At 43.3% G+C, this 25,215-nt stretch overlaps 1 protein-coding gene across 1 annotated transcript in view; it reads left to right on the top strand.

The window, feature by feature from the left end:
• Positions 1-17,410, top strand: part of LOC118391034 (uncharacterized) — a 97,324-nt gene extending 79,914 nt beyond the window's left edge. The window contains exons 9-17 of the mRNA XM_035781972.2: positions 3,565-3,684; positions 4,172-4,248; positions 4,581-4,756; positions 5,166-5,425; positions 9,207-9,675; positions 11,431-11,573; positions 13,866-14,080; positions 14,917-15,665; positions 16,216-17,410. Of these exons, the coding sequence (XP_035637865.2) occupies positions 3,565-3,684; positions 4,172-4,248; positions 4,581-4,756; positions 5,166-5,425; positions 9,207-9,675; positions 11,431-11,573; positions 13,866-14,080; positions 14,917-15,665; positions 16,216-16,274 (2,268 nt within the window). The 3' untranslated portion in view covers positions 16,275-17,410. The remainder of the gene's footprint in view (positions 1-3,564; positions 3,685-4,171; positions 4,249-4,580; positions 4,757-5,165; positions 5,426-9,206; positions 9,676-11,430; positions 11,574-13,865; positions 14,081-14,916; positions 15,666-16,215) is intronic.
• Positions 17,411-25,215: the final 7,805 nt, after the last annotated feature.

Below are 25,215 nucleotides of genomic sequence, written 5' to 3'. Positions count from 1 at the left end.
TGGAATTATGTTTTTATACATTTTTACAAATGAATTAAAAATGAATAGCTGAAATGTCATGAGTCAATAAGTATTCAACCCCTTTATTTTGGCAAGCCTAAATAAGTTCAGGAGTAAAAATGTGCTGAACAAGTCACATAAAATGCATGGACTATCTGTGTGCAATAATAGTGGTTAACATGACTACATCATCTCTGTACCCCACATATACAGTTATCTGTAAAGTCCCTCAGTTGAGCAGTGAATTTCAAACACAGATTCAATCATCAAGACCAGTGACGTTCTCCAATGCCTCACAAAGAATGGTAACTATTGGTAGATGGGTAAAAAAGAAGAAGAAGCACACATTGAATATCCCTATGAGCATGGTGAATGTATTCATTACGCTTTGAATGGTGTAACAATACACCCAGTCACTGCAGGCGTCCCTCCACACTCAGTTGCCGGAGAGGAAGGAAACCGCTGAGAGATTTCACCATAAGGCCAATGGTGACTTTAAAACAGTTACTGAGTTTAATGTCTGTGATATGAGAAAACTTTGGATGGATCAACAATATTGTAGTTAGTTCACAATAATAACCTAAATGACAGTGTGAAAAGAAGGAAGCCTGTACAGAATACAAATATAAAAAAAACTCACATAATTAGTTAAATAAAGTCCACCTGTGTACAATCTAAGTGTCACATGATCTGTCACTTGATATCAGTACATATACACCTGTTCTGAAAGGCCCCAGAGTCTGCAACACCACTAATCAAGGGGCACCACCAAGCAAGCGGCACCATGAAGACCAAGGAGCTCTCCAAACAGGTCAGGGACAAAGTTGTGGAGAAGTACAAATCAGGGTTGGGTTACAAAAAAATATCAGCAACTTTGAACATCCTATGGAGCACCATTAAACCCATAAAAAATGGAAAGAATACGGCACCACAACAAACGTGCCAAAATAGGGCCACCCAGAATACCATCCCCACAGTGAAGCATGGTGGTGACAGCAACATGCTGTGGGGATGTTTTTCATCGGCAGGGACTGGGAAACTGGTCAGAATTGAAGGAATGATGGATGGCGCTAAATACTGGGAAATTGTTGAGGAAAACATCTTTCAGTTTTGCAGTGACTTGAGACTGGGACCGAGGTTCACCTTCCAGCAGGAAAATGACCCTAAGCATACTGCTCAAGCAACACTCAAGTGGTTTAAAGGGAAACATTTAAATGTCTTGGAATGTCAAAACCCAGACCTCAATCCAATTGAGAATCTGTGGTATGACTTAAAGATTGCTGTACACCAGCGGAACCCATCCAACTTGAAGGAGCTGGAGCAGTTTTGCCTTGAAGAATGGGTAAAAATCCCAGTGGCTAGATGTGCCAGCCTTATAGAGACATATCGTAAGCGACTTGCAGCTTTAATTGCTGCAAAAGGTGGCTCTACAAAGTATTGACTTTGGGGGGGATAGTTATGCACACTCAAGTTTTCTGTTCTTTTGTCTTATTTCTTGTTTGTGTCACGTTCTGACCTTAGTTCTTTTGTTATGTCTTTGTTTTAGTATGGTCAGGGCGTGAGTTTGGTGGGTTGTCTAAGTTAGTTTTTCTATGATTTGCTATTTCTGCGTTTGGCCTGGTATGTTTCTCAATCAGAGGCAGCTGTCAATCGTTGTCCCTGATTGAGAACCATATTTAGGGAGCCTGTTTTCTATTGTGTTTCATGGGTGATTATTTTCTGTCTTTGTGTGTCACCAGACAGGACTGTTTCGTTTCGTGTCATTCTCGTTTACCATTTTGTTGTTTTGTTTGAGTATTCGTTTTCATTAATAAAAGGCATAATGAATACTTACCACGCTGCACCTTGGTCCTTCTCTCTTTCTCCCAACGATGAACATTAGTTTGTTTCACAATAAAAAATATTTTGCATCTTTAAAGTGGTAGGCATGTTGTGTAAATCAAATGATACAACCCCCTCCCAAATTATTTTTAATTCCACTAAGTTAAACTGCAATAAATGTGGCAAAGAAATGGTTGCATCATGTTATGGGTTTCTTTGTCATTGGCAAGGGAGTTTTCTATGATAGAAAATAATCTGTTTAGAGCGAAGCACAATCCTACAGGAAAACCTGGTTCAGTCTGCTTTCCAAAAGACACTGGGAGAAAATTCACCTTTCAACAAGACCATAACCTACAACGCAAGCCAAATATACACTGGAATTGCTTACGAAGACAAAATGTAATGTTCCTGATTGGGCTAGTTACAGTTTGACTAAAATCAGCTCTAAATTGTATCACAATACTTAATGTCTGTCTAACAATGATCAACAATTAACTTGACAGATCTTGAAGAATTTTTGAAAGAATAATGTGCTAATATTGTACAATCCAGGTGTGCAAAGCTCTTAAAGACTTACCCAGAAACACTCGCATGTGATTCTAACATGTTTTGACTCAGGGGTTTGAATACTTATCTAATCAAGATTCTGAATATTTGTGTTTTATTTTTCATGTTTTCTTCCACTATCACAATAGAATATTTTGTGTAGATCATTGACAAAAAATTACGATTAAATCTTTTGATCCTTTTTATACTTTCAGAAGGCACTGTATATCAGAATCAGTTGGAAGCCATTCCTTTTTCATGACTTTCCAATGCCTGCATGAAATTATTAAGAATATTCTTTAGCTGAGTATATTTATTTATCTATTCAGGCATTTTGTCCTGCCAATTTATTCGTGGTCCAGATTAAATCTTCATATTTTTGCCTCGAAAGTGTTTTAGGCATTGCAAATGGGTTGTTAAATATGAATGAAGGATCCTCACTTTGATACTGTTTGCGCCAATGGAAATAGGAAATATGTATTTTGTGTGTGGACCAGAGGTGAACAATATTAGATTAAAGACATTTTGGAATTCATGCATAGTGATCTCATGCCACTGTATATGCCTTTTTTAAATGTTGTGTGCCATTTAGCAGACACATTGCAAGTGCCATCCTCTACTAACTGAGCTATAGAGAACCATTAGTCTTTGTGTGTGTGTGTGTGTGTGTGTGTGTGTGTGTGTGTGCATGCGCGCCCATGCATGTTGTGTTTTCTTGACGCCAGTGTGTGCATGCACATGGTTTAAACTAGTTAATTGCCACTGAGTACTCCCAACCCAACTATACTGTAAAACAAAAATCTGAGATTTCTTGAATAAGTGCCTTTTCATAATTTTCTCAACCACCCACGGAGTTGGAACAAAACTCTTATCAAAGCCAAAGTTTTGTTACAAGCTATCTACTTGTACTTTCTTGTTTTTGCACAATTTGCCAGGTTTTTTAGGCACATTTCCCATCGTAGTTCTTTCAGCTAGATCAAACCGACCTCCTAGATTTCTCTGAGTCAAGGGTGTTGTGAATCGACGTTCCTTTCTCGCCTTTTATTTTAAGTATCATTACTCAAATTTGGTTGCTATGGCGATGGTGAAGAGGGCGGTTCTGCCCTTGCCAAAGAGACGGATAATTGGCACTGTCTCTTTGTTACCGTGGCAACAATAACACCCCATCCCTCTCTCCATCCCTCTCTTCCATCCAAGGTAAACCTGGACTTGGCTTCACTCTTGGACAGTGATGACAAGAAGCACAAGAACAAGAGAGGGGTCCTGCCCAAGCACGCCACCAACATCATGCGCTCCTGGCTCTTCCAGCATCTCATGGTGAGCTAGCAACATTAGTTACAGTAGCAACAGAGCTAATATTCATCCCTATTCCTTTGGTTAAGCTATAGAGGAAGTTATTGTTAAAATCAGGGTGAAGGGTTTAGAGCTAATAATGTCAGAGTTGTAGCTGTGTATGACTGAAGGCCTCATCCAGAAACAACCCACATAGCTTCTACCCCGTAGGCACTTGTAGTGATCTGAATTAATGAATTGAATATCTTCATGAATTAATTGAATAGGTATAAGCAATATGGTAGTTCCACTCCCTCAGATAGGCTATGAAGAATTAGATTTAGGGGCTAAGGATTGTTTCTGGCCAAGGCCTGAGAATACAAGGTGTTGGGGCATGGGTCAAAGGTTTAGGGAAGTTGAGAGTTTAGGGGTGAGGGGAGGGTTTGAACTCTTCATTCACAAAACTACTAATTGAAATTGCTTAAACTTTACTGATGGCATCCTAAATATCTTAAATCATTCCCTTGTGTAGCATCCTTACCCAACAGAGGACGAGAAAAGACAGATTGCAGGACAAACAAATCTGACCTTATTACAGGTCAACAACTGGTAAGATTGTAATACTACTACTGCAAATGCACTAGGAGATGAAAATCAGCTGGCTAAAAGTATGGATGAAATCAATAGAAATGTTGAATGTTCAGAGTGAATGTTGATGAGTTCAAACTTCAGTGCTACGCTTTATCACCTGATGGTGATTCACAACATAGTGGCGCCATCTACTGGTCTACAAATGTTCTCAGTATCATAGAGTACAACATTCTTAAAGAGAAAAAAAGGTCTGTCTCTATGTTTCTCTCACACTGTCTCTTTCCCTTTACCCCTCCAATTCCTCTCTCCCCCTGCATCTCTCTCCCCCCCCTCTCTTTCTCTCTCTCTAGGTTTATCAACGCTCGCAGGCGCATCCTCCAGCCCATGCTGGATGCCAGTAACCCAGACCCAGCTCCCAAGGCTAAAAAGATGAAGTCCCAACACCGTCCAACCCAGCGCTTCTGGCCAGACTCCATTGTTGCTGGCGTCTTGCAGACACATGGACCTCACTCTAACAACGCTGACAGTACGTCACTAAACCATGTCACTGTCTATTTGCCTGTTTCAAAACTCTGGCTGAAAAATGGTTGAGTCATCATGATTCTCTTTGATATTTCAACATAGTTTCCTTGTTATTTCAACCTACTTTATCAAGGTAATCATTTTGCATTAATGTGCATAGATAGTGTGCACTTGCGCACTCATCCTCGTGGATTTAAAAGCAATACAATACATTGAATATTGTCATGTGCTATAGTGTTTCCACCACATTAGACCAGTTCATTCCTTTTAATCGCATTAGGGGGGTGAATGAGTGCACACTTTGATGAGAAGGATATAGAATCGGAGGCAGTTATCGGAGGCTGTTATGTCAAGTTTGTGTATTTCTTAGTGTGTAAACCCTGCGTTGCCTGCTTCTCCTTCTCCTCATACAGACCCCTTAGGCTTGGACAGCCTCCAGCCCCTGTCCTCTGACTCAGCCACCCTGGCCATGCAGCAAGCAATGCTGGGTGGAACCGACGACTCCATGGATGGCACAGAGGAAGAAGAGGAGGAGGAGGAGGAGGAGGAGGAAGAGGAAGTTATGGAGGAGGAAGAGGAAGATGAGGAGGAGGAAGAGAGCGAGGGAGGGAGACGTATATCTGGTGGCGGAGGAAGGAGAGATTTGGGCATGGAGCATAGAGAGGGGCTAGAGTAATGAGAGGTGTTAAAGGACAACGTGACCTTTTGACACCTGGGTTGTGTTCAGTAGTCACCAAAACAGAAGAAAACAGACTGAGACAGAAAGGGACTACCTGGATTTCTCCACTAAGAAATTTGTTTTGTTACGGGTGCCCTAATGAACACGATTCAGACCATACTTTCCTCCACAAACCACACCTCCATTCAATCTTGACCCCTGACCAGCCCCTAGATTCAGGCAACAGTCACACCTTGAATGGGACTTTTGTTTTTTCTACCATGGATGTCTGTCTAGAAACTACAGATCCGTCCCATCAGAACTCTTAAGAAGGAAGATCCTATATGAGGATTAGGGGTCTGAAGTTGTCCTAAAATGGTCACCATAAATTGTGTGTCCTAGAATGGACACCATGCTCTGTGGACTAGTGGGGCACCCCAAACCTCTTATGTTTTATTACTGACAAAACAATGACAACTATGAGTTGCTGTATGTGAGTTGATTGTGAACTTGTACTGTAGGTCTATACCTGGCCCTCACGTTGGATTCCATGCTTTGGAATCATCCAAGCCTTAGTCCGTTTCAGATTGACTCCATAAACACGATGTTGTCATTATGTTTTCCACACACATTTTCATAATGTTGATGACGAGCGATTTCTTCACTGCAACAAAATGGATGTTTTCGGGGCATGATTAAAAAAAACGTTTAATTCTTTGAGGCCAAGAGCAAAAACTGCACAAAGTATGTATATTAGATGTTTTGACGTTTGCGTTACATTGCTGAAGGCTTGCATATTTATAAACAATGTTCTTACAGCTTTCAGAAGACGGCTCAAATGGCACCTTTGTAGAAGGCACAAAGTAACTGTTGTGATGTTCTGGAGGTCTTGCAATTGAGAAAACGCTTGAGTGAATCCGAGTTATCGAAGTTACTGATGGCCAATCAAGGTGACAAAATCTCAAGACTGGAAAGAAACACTGTATATCACATTGAGGATTCACATTACAAAGTAACAGTGTCTCAATGAGTTAAAGAAAAACATACCGACATCGAGAGAAATGGAATTGAATCCTCAGTTCAAAGAACTAACATCTTTAAGTGAAAACCTTTGCAAGAAAAAGACAATTTAAAGGGAAAGCCTGTATATTTAAAGGGAAGAGTTAAATTCCTGAAACGATTCTCTATGTTTTACGTTAAGGATTTGAAGAAACTGTGAAAACTAATTTCAACCCTCTTTTATGCTAAATGAAATCCACAAAATTAAGCCACCCTTTATCCGATGTGATGTCTACAAAAGAAAAACCTGTTCTTGAATGTTCATTGAGATTGGTCTGTGTGAAGTATGTTCTTCATTATAAACTGGGTGGTTCGAGCCCTGAATACTGATTTGCTGACAACCGTGGTATACCACGGGTATGACAAAGCATTTATTTTTACTGCTCTAATTACATTGGTAACCAGTTTATAATAGCAATAAGGCACCTCAGGGGTTTGTGATATATGGCCAATATACCACGGCTAATGGTTGTGTCCAGACACCTAAGAACAGCACTTAGCCATGGTATATTTGCCATATACCACACACCCTCGTGCCTTATTGCTTAATTATACATTTTCTTGATTGCTTATTTTTTAAATGGTTCTTCCAGAACAAGTGACAATAGGGATTTCATTATTTTGGTTTGTGCACATTGTTGTCATAATCTATTGTTTCAATAGACATTTTTTTTATAATTAAAATAGATAAAGCTTCTAGTTTGAGTATCTTTTCTGAGGCAGGAAGGTGTGTGCATATGACAGTGGTCACACACAGTGTGTATATTAGGGCAGCCTCAATCAGCTTACTATAGACACTTTTGTGAGTATCGTGACAGGCCTACCTCTCCTCCCTGTGGCCAGATTGGGTATTACAATCAAAATAGTACAAATTACATCAAAAACAACTGCACACTGTTAAAGGGCTAAAGATACCCCACATAAATTGTCCTGAATCTGTGTATGTTGCGCATTGTTTAATCTTACACCATTGCTCCTGTCAGGAAAGTTCACCCAAGCCACAGTACCTGTTGCATGCTGACAGTAACCCAACGCTGGGCCTCTGCTTTTCAAACAAGAAAGACCACTTCTGTATGAGACAATAACCACAGTTATCCACAAATTACAGATGAAGCTCAGACTAAACGGCCTCAATGTAGAGCAACCTCCCACATGTCCTTGTCATGTCTCTATTTTCCCACCCTCTGGTTGTTAATCAAACCTGTGATTTGGTCTTGCTGGAGTACCACCCACATGTCTTCCCACCTTTACATTTGGGTGACCCATGTACTGTAAGTAGAGAGCATCAAAAAACATTAGCTGAATATGATACAAGTCTAGGATCTTCTGTAGATGGCCGCTATACATTGCTTTCAGACATTCACACACACACACATATATATATATATATACACACTTGTATCCTTGACCTACTTCATTGTAGATGGTCACCACAGACAGACACACACACACACACACACACACACACACACACACACACACACACACACACACACACGTAATAAAATACCCCAAATTCCTAAAATCGTTGTATCTGTATTTGGACTGCATATGACCAACCATTCCATGATTGCCATTAGGGTAGTTGTGGTATGGCAAGTTGTTGTACATTGCACTAGTTACCAGTCATTCAGTTCAGTTATCCATCCTAGCAGCAGCACTGAAATAGCTGTAGCAGACAGGGCCTAACTGTAACTACCATTCTCAATACTTTATGCTAGCAGCAGAGCCAACCTTAGGTATAAATAAGAGGGGAAATGACAGAGACAGGAAAAGCCACTGGTGCTTGGGTCTTGTTTGAAGTGGGCTGCTGCCATGGCAGTCGAGCATGGTTGGGACCTCAGTGAAGAGGCTGGGCAGTGTGTCATATGCACACACACGAGCGTGGACACACACGTAAGTACAGACACACACACACACACAGTCGCCACTCCCTCCTCCCACCCCAGACACACCTCACCACACAGCAGCCAGCCCTGTAGGTCTGTGGAGTTGCGGAGACACCACTGCCATCTGGGCACTAGCATTCAGCAGCAGTAATTAGATCCATAGACCCAGGACCCAGGCCAGCCCAGTCCCAGCCTGTCATATTGCAGGGCCCTCCCGGACAACTTAAGGGCCTCGCCAACACAGCTCTGGTCTTCAGAGAGGCGTTTGGTTCAGTTGTCTCACTGCATTTCCTTACTGGATTTCCATCCTGCAGTCACTGGTCACTGGAAAGAGCAAGCGGATTGACGGTAACATGGAAGCTGTTTATCATTGTATTGTAGAAGATGTGTAATGGAAATGATTGAAAGGCTGTTGATATTTAGGGAGATAGAGATGTGTAGAATAAGTGGTACTTATACCAATGGTTTAAGGTACTTTGATGCATGTTTGGTATTTACAGTATTGTCAATTGAAGAAAAATATCTGAGAAACTATTTTCTCTTCTCATCCTTTGCCATAGTTTCGCATACAGTTACGATGATTACTTCACACATTGAATACCAGTTTAATTTGGGGCTCCCGAGTGTCGCTGCGGTCTAAGGCACTGCATCACAGTGCTAGAGGCGTCACTGCAGACACCCTGGTTTGAATCCAGACTGTCTCACAACCGGCTGTGATTAGGAGTCCCATAGGGTGGAGCACAATTGGCCCAGCGTCGTCCGGGTTTGGCCGGTGTAGGCCGACATTGTAAATAAGAATTTGTTCCTAACTGGCTTTCCTAGCTAAATTTAAACAGTTTATTTCTCAGATTGGATATCAAGACTATAATAGTAGTGGAACTCCTGGTTCCACTCCAACCCAGGAACTCCTGGTTGCCAGTTGGGACGGGACCCCGCCCCATGCTAAAATCCTTCATGCTCTAGGGCTCAGTGCTATAAAGTCTCAGTGGACTCTGTTTGCCAGTCTGGATTTAATCCGGCCCATGCAACAACGAAAAACCTTCTCTACTAGTGTAAAACTCAGTTCTCCCAGGTCTCAGTGGACTCAGTTGGGGGTAAATCCAACATTTCCCTGTACATCTCTAGGCGTCAAGATGTCCATCGCTAATGCAGCCGCGCAGGCCATGCTGTCGGATGCCTTGCTCCGGGACGGCGCCGGGGGCAGCCATATCGGTCACCTGGAGCTGGAGCTGCCGCTCGACAGGGTCATCAAGTTTGTGTCCGTGGGGCTGCCCTTGCTGCTGGTGTCCATGGCCTTCGCTCGCGAAATCTCCATCGGTCAGTCTGTCTCTGTCTGTCTCTCCGTCTCTCTCGCTCTCTTCTAGTTCTTGTTTAGCGGCAAATCACATTTGTTACATTCTCTGATATTATTTCCTTTCCTCTCTTTCCCTTTTCTGTGTTTATTTTTGCTATTTTCTCATGCCTCTTTTGTCCACTGCAACATTGGGTCAATATTCCTCCATTTTCTTTTTCTGACTCACATGTCTCTCTCTAGTCTCTTCTCATTTGCCTTTTTCCCTTTACTGTACGGGAGTGAGAATCTGTGTTTAGTCAAGGGAGTTAGTGATTCAGATTCAGTCACAAACATGGGGGCACTGGATATTCAAACGGACCTGGTTGTAGTTTAAGGGTTAAGGAGACAATTCTATCAACTATTCAAAAGGTTCATTGTAACGATTTTCATGAATTATAAGGTCTCTTTCAATGTATTCATATCATTTCCATTTCTTTTCTGACTTGAGTTGACATGTACTGGACCCCAACCATGGTCAACTGCAACAATAATACTAACACAACAATGTGTGTGATAGTGGCACACAGAACAGGGTAAATACAGGCAAGTTTATTTCCTTTCATTGACATTGAGCTAACGATCGTCTTCCCGTCGAGCTGGTCAATAATCAGCCGTTCCAGATGTTAATTGGCAGGAGGATGACTGAGGGCAGCGCTCGCAAGTGCCGTGTTGCCTGATAATTACTGGCAACCTACTCCTTTTGCAGTTCTCTATCGAAGTCAAATTAAAAAGGATATGCTAATTAACTGGGATATGTTGCAAAACGAGGGACAGTCTAGGAGCGGTTGATTGGCTCTTGGTTCTCCTTATCTCGCTTGGTTTGTTGTCTGCTTCCTCTTTTGTCTGGTTGGCAGTGTCTCCGTTCTCTCTGCTGTGTGCACCTGCTGCAGAAGCCAAGAATTCTGCCCACAGCTACAAATAGCTGGGTGAGAAGGATCCCTTGTTGTACAATGGGTAACAAGCAAAATATGGATGGCAATAGGGGTTCTTTGTCAAACTGTCACCCAGTGGTAGAAGGAACATGCTTTGTTGCTGTCTGTGTTCCCTTGTAACCTGACGGTCTTGTAGTACATCGTCCATTTTGGACATGCCCCCAGCTATCTCAGTGTCACGTACACACGCACAAACGCACGCACGCACATCGTGTAACATGTAACCCATCCATGTACAGTTATCTGTAATACCATAACACTGCATGCCCAGTCAGCAACTGGATGGTTGGGTTAACTTATTTTAGGAGACTCTCACAGATGTGGAGATTTGGAGTCTGTGTATAAAAATAGGGTGGCCTGTGTTTATTTCAGAGTTTTCTCTGAAGTGGCCCTTTGCCTGTCGCCCTGCCCTGCTCTCCCAGCACGGCTGTAGAGGAGATGGGCTGAAAGGAAGGGTGTGGACCCGCTCTGTGGTTAAGCCATCTGTATGGTGGAACGGGCAGAGCGTGTTCTGAAAAAGACCCACACTAGGAGGGTAATACCACCCTGTTTAAAAACGCAAGTTTCCATTTAGAAGCATATGATTTCGATTTGTTAGGGCTAACCTTTCTGCTTCTGGAAAAGGGAACCTTCTGAAAAGCTTTAAGGCACGTTATGGAAACTCTCTCTCTCTTTCTGCGGTGTGTGTTTATGTCTATGCATGCAAGTATGTTATGTGTGTGCACATGCACACATCTTTATGTCACTGTAATACCTTTACAAACTGGACCAGTGCAATTTTTGAGCTTAAAATAGTTTTTCTTGTAGGCCCACAGATCAGCTGTTTCCCACCTAACAACTTCACAGCCAGGCAGGCAGCCTATGTTGACACGTACTGCTGGGACTCCCTGATGCACCATGAGTTTGACACAGATGGAAAGTTCGAGGAGCGATCCCTCTGGGTGCACAAGGTAAGGCCTGCTGTGTTCTGTCATGCTTGAACGAGAGACAATTGCACACACCTTAATGTGGCACAGGAATTGGAGAAAAAATGTCATAAAACTACTGTAAATAGTTGCTCTTTGTCAGGTGATAAATGACATCCGTGTAAAATAAGTGGGTGAAGTCAATGGTATACCGGAGGCATTTTGTGGGCTATACCTGTATTTGGCAATGTTGGTGGAAGATTCCCAATTCAAAAATATGCACTGGCAATACATTCTTAAGAGAGAAACCGAATGTCTTTTTGAAAGGGACATCTAAAAATTTCTCCAGACATAACACTGTTAAACTTTGACAAGACATGAACAATCGGAGGTTTCTGTTACTGAGGCCATTAACAACTCGTTTGAAAGCTCAGACATGCACTTTTAGAAGGGTTTTTAAAAATATGTATTAAGAGGTTCTATCAGTACTGGGCTGTCCAAGTAAGACATGGACCTCATGGGTATAATGATGGAGTTAGCCATGTGCTGTGTCCATTGGTATATTTTGATGTGTATTCTGGTGGGCAGTCTGTTCAGGAGCGGCTGATGAGGAGCTGTGTCACAAGCTTGTGAGGGTGTAAGGGGGTGCGTCCTGGCGGCAGAGAAGTCAGACGCAGGAGAGAAAACTGTGTTTCCAGCGGCGCAGTTTATTGGACAAAAACTCACCGGGAAACATAACAAATATAACAAATGGGCACAATACCCTACACACGTCCGGACAAACATGCACAAACACAAATAACAATCACCGACAAACACATGAGGGGGAACAGAGGGTTAAATACACAACATGTAATTGGTGGGATTGAAACCAGGTGTGATACAAGACAAGATAAAACCAAAGGAAAATGAAAAGAGGATCAGCGATGGCTAGAAAGTCGGTGACTTCGACTGCCCAACGCCGCCCGAACAAGGAGAGGGACCAACTTCAGCGGAAGTCGTGACAGAGGGTGTGTGTGTGTGTGTGTTTCTGACGTAGCACAGTACACCGTTTTAGGTGTTCATTGTGGGAAATTGTAGTGTCATGGAAATTCCCATCAACTGGATGGGGTCACCATTTGTAAGGGTGTGGAAATGATCCAACCAATATGTAGAAATTATGCTGGATATAATAAGAAACTACATTAATCAATCAATTAATCAATCTCCAATATTATGTGAATAAAAGGCAACAGGCCGTGTACGTTTCTGGAGGAATCTAGTCAAGCTAGCAAGCTTTTACATCACCTCTCAGTATGACTACAATGAACATGTGTCTAACGTTCACCGTCATATCATTTTTAAGAGATTAGATACAAATAGCTAATCCTGACAACCAATGTTCTAGAAATAATTTATTGAGGCAAGCAGATCATGTCAAGGTGGTACCCAATCATGTGTAGTGTACAGTGTAAATAACAACTACCAATAGATGTATTAAATTATAAGTGTATAGTCAATCAAATAATTACTCCTTCAAACGAGGAATGCATTTACTCAATTCAACTAATAGGATTTTTTAGTTACTAAAGAATTGACACTCAAACAATTACAGTGTACATGAAATAAATTATACATTTACTAAGTGATACACACAGGAGCTTGGTAGCAAGTTCTCAAAATATGAGAAAATGTACTGCCCTTTTAACCAAATTGAAGCAGAAACTCATGCCCAACCTGAATTAGCATTTCTTTGCACTCCTGCTAGTAATAACATAAGACAGGAGCAAACCCAGATTCAAAATTTAACCAACTCAATTTAAATGATAGGAGCGCTCCTCTTAAAACTATCTGCCATCCGATAAACAAAATAACACAGCTTGCTTCACTGTAACAATAAATCCATAGCACTTACAGTACAATGAAACATATCAAAATGTGTAGTTCTTTATGAACTCTTGAAACAATCCAAACATGACAATGGAGCCTGGAAGTCACCAGTTGCGAGTATCACCTTCTCTCATTCTTCCACTACAAAATTAAGCGAGGTTGTGAGTAGATATGGAGAGCGATAGGGATAGCATTGGATTTTTACCAGTACACTAACCATCATTACTTTTGAATGGAAAGTGCCTCTTGCTTCCTTAATGTCACATTAAAGAGCATCCATTAAAAGTCATTAATCTTTCTCATTAAACATTTAAAATGTAGTCTGTAAATTAATCTTCTTCTCTCCCTCCTACTCTTTCCCTTTCTCCTTCTCCTCACTCTCTCTCACTCTTTATCCTTTCTCTGTCATCATCTCTTACCCTCTACCTCTCCGATCCCCTTCCTTTCTCTTCGTTTCTCCCCCCACAGATTTTCCCTTACTCTCTGTTGGCTATGACCATGATGATGTACCTGCCTGCCCTCATCTGGCGTTTCCTCGTGATGCCATCGCTGGGCTCTGACCTGCTCTTCATCATTGATGAGCTGGACAAGTCCTACAACCGCTCCATACGATTGGCTCAGAGCATCCTGGAGATGCGACAGAACACCCAGAACCCCCTCACATTCCAAGCCGAGCTTGAGAGGTGAGAGTGGGTGTTGCAGAGATTTGTTGAGGCAGGTAGAGGGAGGATTTTGGACTGGGGAAGAGGGGAAGTCAACAGGCTTAAGGTGTTAGCCTGCTTCAGTTTGGCTGGCATCCAACGTGTGTGCTTGCATACTCCGTTAAAATCTATTTTCTTGAAAAATGAGAAAAAAGCAGTAATAGTACTGTTTGTGCATTTTGAGAAGCCGTTGCCAGTATACACTTCCTTAAAATAGTCAGACAATGTACGATAACTCAAGAAGTCTGTCATAAATGTTGCTGTTTTTGCCAAGGAGATCTTAGTTGCACAATTTTACATCTAACTAAGATGTTTTGTCCAGTATTTATCAATGAAAGAAATTGTGAATCAAAGAAAAGAGTTCTCGTTGAATGACAATAAAGACTTTATTGAAGAATCCCTACTGTTGACCAATCACTGATGAAGGGGCATAGACTGTCTCTGGCTTGCCTCCAGAACAGATTTTGTGAGCCCGAACAGCCGAAAAAAAAACAAATGAACAAAAACTTCACAAAATGTGGTCATAATATATTCACATTACCTGCTGGGAAGCACACCTTTAGATTGATGTCTACAATGATTCTGAAGACGTTTGAGTAGCAATCACGTTCCCGGGTGTTTGTTATTCCCATGGAAACTGAAAACAAGACACTGGTTTAGCTTCAACTACAGTCATGTTATTGACTATTTAAATCTCGAATACTATAAATGCCTTAGATGCTCATACAACCTCCATTTTCATACAACAGAGCCAATAACATGAAAGCGTGCTTGAGCCGTCTGTCCTCTAACCCGATCTCCTTCATGGTCTCTTTCAGGGCCAAGAGGAAGCGCTACTTCGAGTACCCCCTGTTGGAGAGGTACATGCAGAACAAGCAGAGCTCCTACTTCCTGGTCAGCATGCTCTTTCTCCGCGGCTTCCTGTTGCTCACCTTCATGTCGGCCGCCTGCCTCTACCTCGTCTATTTCCACCTGTCCGCCTTCCTCCGGGATGAGTTCAGCTGCTTCGTCCGCACGGGCCTGCTGCGTGACCAAAACTGGGTTCCCGAGCTGGTCCAGTGCAAGATGACCGGCCAACTGGTCTTCCAGGTGATTAGCGTGGCTAACGGCGCTATCTATGTCCTGCTGGTGCCTATCGTGCTGTTCAGCTTGGTCCGCCTCTTCTGCTGGGATACGGCTCTATTGTCGGTGTATGAGGTTCTCCCCGCATTGGGCCTCAACAGCGGTCACAAGCTGGGCTGCCCGCTCAACGACCTCAACGTTCTTTTACTGTTTCTGCGCGCTAACGTGGTGCACCTGCAATCTTATGGCAGACTGAGGGCTATATGCTCGCTGGCACCCCCGCAGATCGGGAAGGGGAATGGCATGAAGGGTGTGAGGATGCTGACGGAGGAGGAGATTGAGGAGAGGGCCGAGATGGCGCAGGAGTTGGAGGAGGACGTGGAGGAGCTGCAGGAGGAAGGGAAGCTCAGCCTGGTGGACATCATGACCATCTTAGGAGCGGCCCGGGGAAACGCTGTCAACTGCACAGAGTCCAGGCCACTGGTGGAGGAGAATATGAGTCTGGGTACCATAACTATTATATACACTCTCAAACGTATTCTGTTAGTGGTCTTCTTCGTCTGTATCGTTTGGGATGTTGAGAAAATTATAAAATGAGGAATCACTGCAAGACTGCAGATGAAGCTGAAATGAAATAGTCTGCTCCAGTACTTTGACTAAGTACCGGATGGTGGTGTAAGCAGTTTTCATTGAATAGCCACTATACTCTTATTGAATATTAAATGAGGAGGCAAAAGTAATAATGGACTTGACTTGAGATAGCAGGTTTGATATAAACTTTTCCATCCACACTTAGGGAACATTGGAATATACCATATGTTCTCAGTAGCTTTGATACAGATATGCTTTGCACAAATATTAATTGTACACAAATGGTTTATTTTAATTGTCGAACTACTATGCCAGTAGGCCTAATATAAATAACTATTAGAGAGTTTTTCCCATGACCGGACAGCCTATTCTTCTAAAAGAGGCTTTTATTAGGAAACACTGCAAGAGATCAGGTACAATGTGTTTTCTTTCCACTCCTAACTCCCCTCTCTGTCTCCTTACAGAGCCAAACCACCAGGGGTACCATGAGTTGAAGGAGACTGGACCATGTAAAAATGACTAAATCACCAATGGACATCAATGTGACACCAATCAATGTGGATGAAGGAAAAATATACTGAACAAAAATATTAACGCAACATGCAACAATTTCAAAGATTGTACTGAGTTACAGTTCATATAAGGAAATCAGTCAATTTAAATATGTTTCAGGCCCTAATCTATGGATTTCAAATGACTGGGCAGGTGTGCAGCCATGGGTTAGCCAGGCCCAGCTAATCCGAATGTGTTTTCCCCCCGAAAAAGGTCTTTATTACTGACATAAAACCCCTCAGTTTCATCAGCTGTCTGGTTGGCTGGTCTCAGACAATTCCTCAGGTGAAGAAGCCGGATGTGGTGGTCCTGGGCTGGAGTGGTTACATGTCGTCTGCAGTTGTAAGGCCGGTTGGAATTACTGCCAAATTCTCTAAAACAATGTTGGAGGCGGCTTATGGTAGAGAAAATAGCATTTAATTCTCTGGCAACAGCTCTGGTGGACATTCCTGAAGTCAGCATGTCAATTACATGCTCCTTCAAAACTTGAGACATCTGTGACGTGTTGTGTGACGAAATTGCATTTTAGAGTGGCTTTTTTTGTGTAATAATCATGCTGTTTAATCAGCTTCATGATATGCCACACCTGTCAGGTGAATGGATTATATAGGCAAAGTATAAATGCTCACTAACAGGGATGTGCACATCATTTGAGAGAAATAAGCTTGTTTGTGACTCAAACATTTCTGGGATATTTTATTTTAGCTCATAAAACATAAAACTACACTTTATATGTTGCATTTATATTTTTGTTCAGTATAGCTAGGTTTAGAAGATTAGTTAAAAAAGACTTTAACCCTGGAGAGAAGAAAGGGACGGTGTTCTGTACTCAGAGAAATTGTTCCAAAAAGCCTCCATTAGAATGAAAAGCTTGGTGGTTGAGTTGAGCGATGTCATTTTTTGATGAGCTTTTGGGTCGTTGGGACTCAACTTAATTTCCACCACAGATTTCCTATTTGTCCTTTATGGATATGCTATGTACTGTACTTGTTAGATTTTGTGAGGTAAAGTTCTATCTGTGAAACGTCTACAGGTAACATTTGATATGCTCTATGTCAGATACAAATGTAATGAATAAAGTTATTTTTATGACTGTTGTGTTAAACAGCTCGTGTGAGTGAAACATTTCTTGTCCAACTGCTGTAGCACATTCTGATGTTCGGTGGATCACTAATGAGGTGGAAACCTTTCCTTACCACCAGTGAATCATATTGCAAATTAATTGCCTCATAAATAGAAAAACTGTGAGTAGTTACAGAAGTAGGATCTTAATTTGTGGCAGTTTGCTCAAGCAGGAAAAGAAACAGGAAATGTGAATTATTATGAGGATAAGGAACGATTATAATGAATGGACATTTTTGTAGGGTTTGATAGGGAAACTTAAATATCAAATACACTAGATTTTGCATTGCAGGAAAGTTCTCCTGCAACAGGGTGATCAAATGAAGATCCTACATCTGTGATTAAATGTGCTCACTCCAAAAAATGCTTGACTTAGTCACAAAAGCAAAGGTGCAAATGTAAGCAATCTGTGCAGAAATATTTGCTGCACCTGTGCACTTTTTGTAATTAACAGTAGAAACATTTGTCGAGCTCGTCTTCCCTGACATTTTGAATGCTTAAACTTTTTAACTCTATACTAGATTGTTCTCCTCTTACACACCACACATATATTTATTGTAATACAATTATATTAAATTAATGTTATCTTCCTACACCCAATCATGACTGTGATTCAAAACCAAAATTCGCACATTCCACATTCACTCATTTATAGGCAGTGGGGTTAAGAATTGATAAATACCAGGGTTGGGAAACCAGGATTGATATTTTAGGAGTTGAATAAAGAATCATATTGTTGCTGCCCAATGTGGTTTGGAGGGAGGAGTGCTGCAATGGCATTTTGCACTGCAATGTCAGATATCCTGCAGAGACTCTGTCATAGGTTGTGTCACAAATGGCACCCCATTCCCTATATAGCGCATTACTTTTGACTAGGCCACACAGGCTCAGTTGGGACTCAGCCAATATGTCAATAAGTTAGTTGTGCAGCCATAGCCGCAGGAGTATGATCCCTAAAGATCCCTATTGCCTTTTGGTACTGACACTTTGTGACTGTCACACCATGGAACGCACAGTAAAAACCCTACATAATAAACATCCTTATCATTTATGCACGCTAACAATCCCTTTGCACTATACACATGGTGATACACTCGACTAGAATAACTTGCTGGACGTTAGACTATTCGAAGAGGGAAGCAAGCTCTTTTTTTGCTGAATGTTAAATACAGCAGCCTTTAGAACTCAGTGTAGTTTGAAAGAAGAGCGAACGTGTGACGGTGGTAGGCTAGCAGTTATATATTTAGACCCATAACCATTCAATCTTGGTGAAGAAAAGAAGTGGAAGCCTTCTGCATATAATTATGGTCCTATACTATTCAAGGATGTCATTAGAATGACAGACAACTAAGCGTATGTTATTTTATTAAACTAAACATATTTTATTTACTTATTTAATTAAGCTAGGAAGGAATGAAGCGACAATAGAGAAAGAGGTAGGCTAATGAGCTCAGGTGCATCCTGTTTCCATTGATAATCCTTGAGATGTTTTTACAACTTGATTGGAGTCCACCTGTGGTAAATTCAATTGATTACATAAGGTCCCACAGTTGACAGTGCTTGTCAGAGCAAAAGCCAAGCCATGAGGTCGAAGGAATTGACCGTAGAGCTCCAAGACAGGATTGTGGCAAGGCACAGATGTGGGGAAGGGTACCAAAACATTTCTGCAGCATTGAATGTCCCCAGGAACACAGTGGCCTCCATCATTCTTAAATGGAAGAAGTTTGGAACCACCAAGACTATTCCCAAAGCTGGCCGCCTGGCCAAACTGAGCAATCGGGGGAGAAGGGCCATGGTCAGGGAGGTAACCAATAACCCGATGGTCACTCTGACAGAGCTCCAGAGTTCCTCTGTGGCAATGGGACCATGAGAAACAAGATTCTCTGTTCTGATGAAACCAAGATTGAACTTTTTGGCCTGAATGCCAAGCGTCATGTCTGGGGGGAAACCTGGCACATTTACATTTACATTTAAGTCATTTAGCAGACGCTCTTATCCAGAGCGACTTACAAATTGGTGCATTCACCTTATGACATCCAGTGGAACAGCCACTTTACAATAGTGCATCTAAATATTTTAGGGGGTGAGAAGGATTACTTATCCTATCCTAGGTATTCCTTAAAGAGGTGGGGTTTCTGGTGTCTCCGGAAGGTGGTGATTGACTCCGCTGTCCTGGCGTCGTGAGGGAGTTTGTTCCACCATTGGGGGCCAGAGCAGCGAACAGTTTTGACTGGGCTGAGCGGGAACTGTACTTCCTCAGTGGTAGGGAGGCGAGCAGGCCAGAGGTGGATGAACGCAGTGCCCTTGTTTGGGTGTAGGGCCTGATCAGAGCCTGGAGGTACTGAGGTGCCGTTCCCCTCACAGCTCCGTAGGCAAGCACCATGGTCTTGTAGCGGATGCGAGCTTCAACTGGAAGCCAGTGGAGAGAGCGGAGGAGCGGGGTGACGTGAGAGAACTTGGGAAGGTTGAACACCAGACGGGCTGCGGCGTTCTGGATGAGTTGTAGGGGTTTAATGGCACAGGCAGGGAGCCCAGCCAACAGCGAGTTGCAGGGAGATGACAAGTGCCTGGATTAGGACCTGCGCCGCTTCCTGTGTGAGGCAGGGTCGTACTCTGCGGATGTTGTAGAGCATGAACCTACAGGAACGGGCCACCGCCTTGATGTTAGTTGAGAACGACAGGGTGTTGTCCAGGATCACGCCAAGGTTCTTAGCGCTCTGGGAGGAGGACACAATGGAGTTGTCAACCGTGATGGCGAGATCATGGAACGGGCAGTCCTTCCCGGGAGGAAGAGCAGCTCCGTCTTGCCGAGGTTCAGCTTGAGGTGGTGATCCGTCATCCACACTGATATGTCTGCCAGGCATGCAGAGATGCGATTCGCCACCTGGTCATCAGAAGGGGGAAAGGAGAAGATTAATTGTGTGTCGTCTGCATAGCAATGATAGGAGAGACCATGTGAGGTTATGACAGAGCCAAGTGACTTGGTGTATAGCGAGAATAGGAGAGGGCCTAGGACAGAGCCCTGGGGGACACCAGTGGTGAGAGCGCGTGGTGAGGAGACAGATTCTCGCCACGCCACCTGGTAGGAGCGACCTGTCAGGTAGGACGCAATCCAAGCGTGGGCCGCGCCGGAGATGCCCAACTCGGAGAGGGTGGAGAGGAGGATCTGATGGTTCACAGTATCGAAGGCAGCCGATAGGTCTAGAAGGATGAGAGCAGAGGAGAGAGAGTTAGCTTTAGCAGTGCGGAGCGCCTCCGTGATGCAGAGAAGAGCAGTCTCAGTTGAATGACTAGTCTTGAAACCTGACTGATTTGGATCAAGAAGGTCATTCTGAGAGAGATAGCGGTAGAGCTGGCCAAGGACGGCACGTTCAAGAGTTTTGGAGAGAAAAGAAAGAAGGGATACTGGTCTGTAGTTGTTGACATCTGAGGGATCGAGTGTAGGTTTTTTCAGAAGGGGTGCAACTCTCGCTCTCTTGAGGACGGAAGGGACGTAGCCAGCGGTCAGGGATGAGTTGATGAGCGAGGTGAGGTAGGGGAGAAGGTCTCCGGAAATGGTCTGGAGAAGAGAGGAGGGGATAGGGTCAAGCGGGCAGGTTGTTGGGCGGCCGGCCGTCACAAGACGCAAGATTTCATCTGGAGAGAGAGGGGAGAAAGAGGTCAGAGCACAGGGTAGGGCAGTGTGAGCAGAACCAGCGGTGTCGTTTGACTTAGCAAACGAGGATCGGATGTCGTCGACCTTCTTTTCAAAATGATTGACGAAGTCATCTGCAGAGAGGGAGGTGGAGGAGGATTCAGGAGGGAGGAGAAGGTGGCAAAGAGCTTCCTAGGGTTAGAGGCAGATGCTTGGAATTTAGAGTGGTAGAAAGTGGCTTTAGCAGCAGAGACAGAGGAGGAAAATGTAGAGAGGAGGGAGTGAAAGGATGCCAGGTCCGCAGGGAGGCGAGTTTTCCTCCATTTCCGCTCGGCTGCCCGGAGCCCTGTTCTGTGAGCTCGTAATGAGTCGTCGAGCCACGGAGCGGGAGGGGAGGACCGAGCCGGCCTGGAGGATAGGGGACATAGAGAGTCAAAGGATGCAGAAAGGGAGGAGAGGAGGGTTGAGGAGGCAGAATCAGGAGATAGGTTGGAGAAGGTTTGAGCAGAGGGAAGAGATGATAGGATGGAAGAGGAGAGAGTAGCGGGGGAGAGAGAGCGAAGGTTGGGACGGCGCGATACCATCCGAGTAGGGGCAGTGTGGGAAGTGTTGGATGAGAGCGAGAGGGAAAAGGATACAAGGTAGTGGTCGGAGACTTGGAGGGGAGTTGCAATGGGGTTAGTGGAAGAACAGCATCTAGTAAAGATGAGGTCGAGCGTATTGCCTGCCTTGTGAGTAGGGGGGGAAGGTGAGAGGGTGAGATCAAAAGAGGAGAGGAGTGGAAAGAAGGAGGCAGAGAGGAATGAGTCAAAGGTAGACGTGGGGAGGTTAAAGTCGCCCAGAACTGTGAGAGGTGAGCCGTCCTCAGGAAAGGAGCTTATCAAGGCATCAAGCTCATTGATGAACTCTCCGAGGGAACCTGGAGGGCGATAAATGATAAGGATGTTAAGCTTGAAAGGGCTGGTAACTGTGACAGCATGGAATTCAAAGGAGGCGATAGACAGATGGGTAAGGGGAGAAAGAGAGAATGACCACTTGGGAGAGATGAGGATCCCGGTGTCACCACCCCGCTGACCAGAAGCTCTCGGGGTGTGCGAGAACACGTGGGCGGACGAGGAGAGAGCAGTAGGAGTAGCAGTGTTATCTGTGGTGATCCATGTTTCCGTCAGTGCCAAGAAGTCGAGGGACTGGAGGGAGGCATAGGCTGAGATGAACTCTGCCTTGTTGGCCGCAGATCGGCAGTTCCAGAGGCTACCGGAGACCTGGAACTCCACGTGGGTCGTGCGCTGGGACCACCAGATTAGGTGGCGCGGCCACGCGGTGTGGAGCGTTTGTATGGTCTGTGCAGAGAGGAGAGAACAGGGATAGACAGACACATAGTTGACAGGCTACAGAAGAGGCTACGCTAATGCAAGGAGATTGGAATGACAAGTGGACTACACGTCTCGAATGTTCAGAAAGTTAAGCTTACGTAGCAAGAATCTTATTGACTAAAATGATTAAAATGACACAGTACTGCTGAAGTAGGCTAGCTGGCAGTGGCTGCGTTGTTGACACTACACTAATCAAGTCGTTCCGTTGAGTGTAATAGTTTCTACAGTGCTACTATTCGGGGGCTAGCTGGCTAGCTAGCAGTGTTGATTACGTTACGTTGCGTTAAAAGAACGACAATAGCTGGCTAGCTAACCTAGAAAATCGCTCTAGACTACACAATTATCTATCTGGCACCATCCTTATGGTGAAGCATGATGGTGGAAGCATCATGCTGTGGGGATGTTTTTCAGCGGCAGGGACTTGCAGTCTTGTCAGGATCGAGGGAAAGATGAACGGAAAAAAGTACAGAGATCCTTGATGAAAACCTGCCTCAGACTGGGGTGAAGGTTCACCTTCCAATAAGAAAATGACCCTAAGCATACAGCCAAGACAATGCAGGAGTGGCTTCCGGACAATTCTCTGAATGTCCTTGAGTGGCCAGCCCAGAGCCCAGACTTGAAACTGATCAAACATCTCTGGACAGACTTGAAAATAGCTGTGCAGCGACGCTCCCCATCCAGCCTGACAGAGCTTGAGAGGATCTGCAGAGAATAATCGGAGAAACTCCCCGAATATAGGTTTGCCAAGCTTGAAGACTCAAGAAGACTTGCAGCTGTAATCGTTGCAAAAGGATCTTCAACAAAGTGCTGAGTAAAGGGTCTGAATACTTATGTAAATGTGATTTAATATTTTTTGTATTCATTTGCAAAAATGTTTTTTTTAAAACGTTTTTTTCTTCGTGATTATGGGCCCCATAATATGGGGTATTGTGTTTAGATTGATGAGGGGGAAAAACTCATCCATTTTAGATTAAGGCTGTAACTTAACAAAATGTGGAAAAAGTCAAGGGGTCTGAATATTTTCTGAATGCACTGTACACTCTGCTATCTTTACCATTAGGCACTTAGGTACATGTAAGAGATAATCAACAAGGGGCTATGCGTTCCATAGAAAACAATGAAAGACGTGGAAGATGTGTTCCACAAAGCGCTAGCGGAGTGCAACTGACCTTCCACAGAATTACATTATTTTCCAGAGAAAGCGTAGAGCCCGGAGTTGATTATTCCTTTTATACCATGGCTATAATTTAATACATTTGCCACTAGAAACATCCACTGAAGTAGCTAGTAAGTTTATTCACACAACACCATGCCACACCGCCGTGGCACTATGCACTGGCACGCCACCTTTTGTCCCTTATTTGGTGGTGAGAAAGTTGGCAACCCTACTAGCAACCCTAGATTTGTGTTGGGACTATATCTTGTGGAAGGATGAAATAGCATGAATAAATTCATCAATCTAACGTTTTTAATGAAAATATGTCAATAATTATTTTTAATATGTTGGTAACCCGTTGTATAAAAGTGATAATAATGCCCTCGAAGCCGGTGTTTGGAGGATATATTTCCACGGTTTGCAGGCACTCGACGAACAACAACCGTGCCAATGTATCCTCCAAACACAGGCTTCGAGGGCATTACCACTTAAATTTAACACATTGTACATTTGCACGGTAGAATTCAATGGCAATAGTTCATTCTTACATGTTCTATGTTTGAGCTGCTTTTGAAAGATAAAGTAGAATTGAAAACATTATTGGCCTTGTTGAATTAGATTTTTCATAATGGCAAGCTACAGTAGGACTGATGGTTTGGTAAGCAAGTGAGTTTGTTCGGTTACCACGGCAACTACTGTAGCTACTGTAATGACCTGATTAGATCATAAATATACAGTGTTCATATTCTTATTCAATTGGAAAGGCAAAACATTTGTATATTCAATTTAGTCTATAGCTTTACTAAAACTGTATCATTATGTAAACTTATGTGAATAAACCTCAAAATAAATGATTAAAGAAATCACAATTTGGACCTTCACAGCAACAAAAGAAAATGCATAAGAGGAAAAGAGGGATATGAGTCACTCACCAAGTCTACTTAGTTTTTGCTGCTCTTGACTGATTCAAGCAGTCCTTTGTCCTTTTACATAGCCAGAGAGAAGTCATTACATGACAAGTCACAGTTCACAGATGTTTGAAGTTCATTTTTGATCAGCTCTGTGCTGCATCTGTTTCTTGAGTCTGACCATTTAATGGTCATCAGAGAGAAAATCCTCTCTACAAAGGCATTTGAGTCGAGCACACTGAGGACAAATGAGACAATCCTGAATATGTTGATCAAGTTGGCTTTCCTTAGGTTTTGGAAAACTGCCACCCACTTCTCACTGGTAGATTTTGTGGTATCCTGTCTGGCTTTCTGTATCTCCTCCAGGCTAGCACAAAACTCTTTATTAGAGTTGGTCCATACTGACTGTCTCTGTCATTTTGAGGGCAACACCCACCTGCTCCAGGTCAGTGAAGGAGAGCTCCTCATAGAGGCCAATCAGTTTCAGTTTCATCATTACATTGTTTTGGTGAGAAATCAAGCCACTTGTCAATGTATTGTAATGACAGTGTCATAGAACTTCAAAGTCCTGTTGCTGCTTGGACCGTTGTGCTGACAATTGTTTGTCCATCAGCTGCTTGGTCTGGTATCCCAAAAAGCTCTTCCTGTTTCTGCTGAAGCATCGTCATTTTGAACTTTTGGACTTCCTCGTAAACATCTGTGATGCAGAGCGTTGTTTC

Source organism: Oncorhynchus keta, chromosome 12 (assembly GCF_023373465.1).
Source record: "Oncorhynchus keta strain PuntledgeMale-10-30-2019 chromosome 12, Oket_V2, whole genome shotgun sequence".
Classification (NCBI taxonomy): domain Eukaryota; kingdom Metazoa; phylum Chordata; class Actinopteri; order Salmoniformes; family Salmonidae; genus Oncorhynchus; species Oncorhynchus keta.
This window is presented reverse-complemented; position numbering and strand designations above follow the sequence as displayed.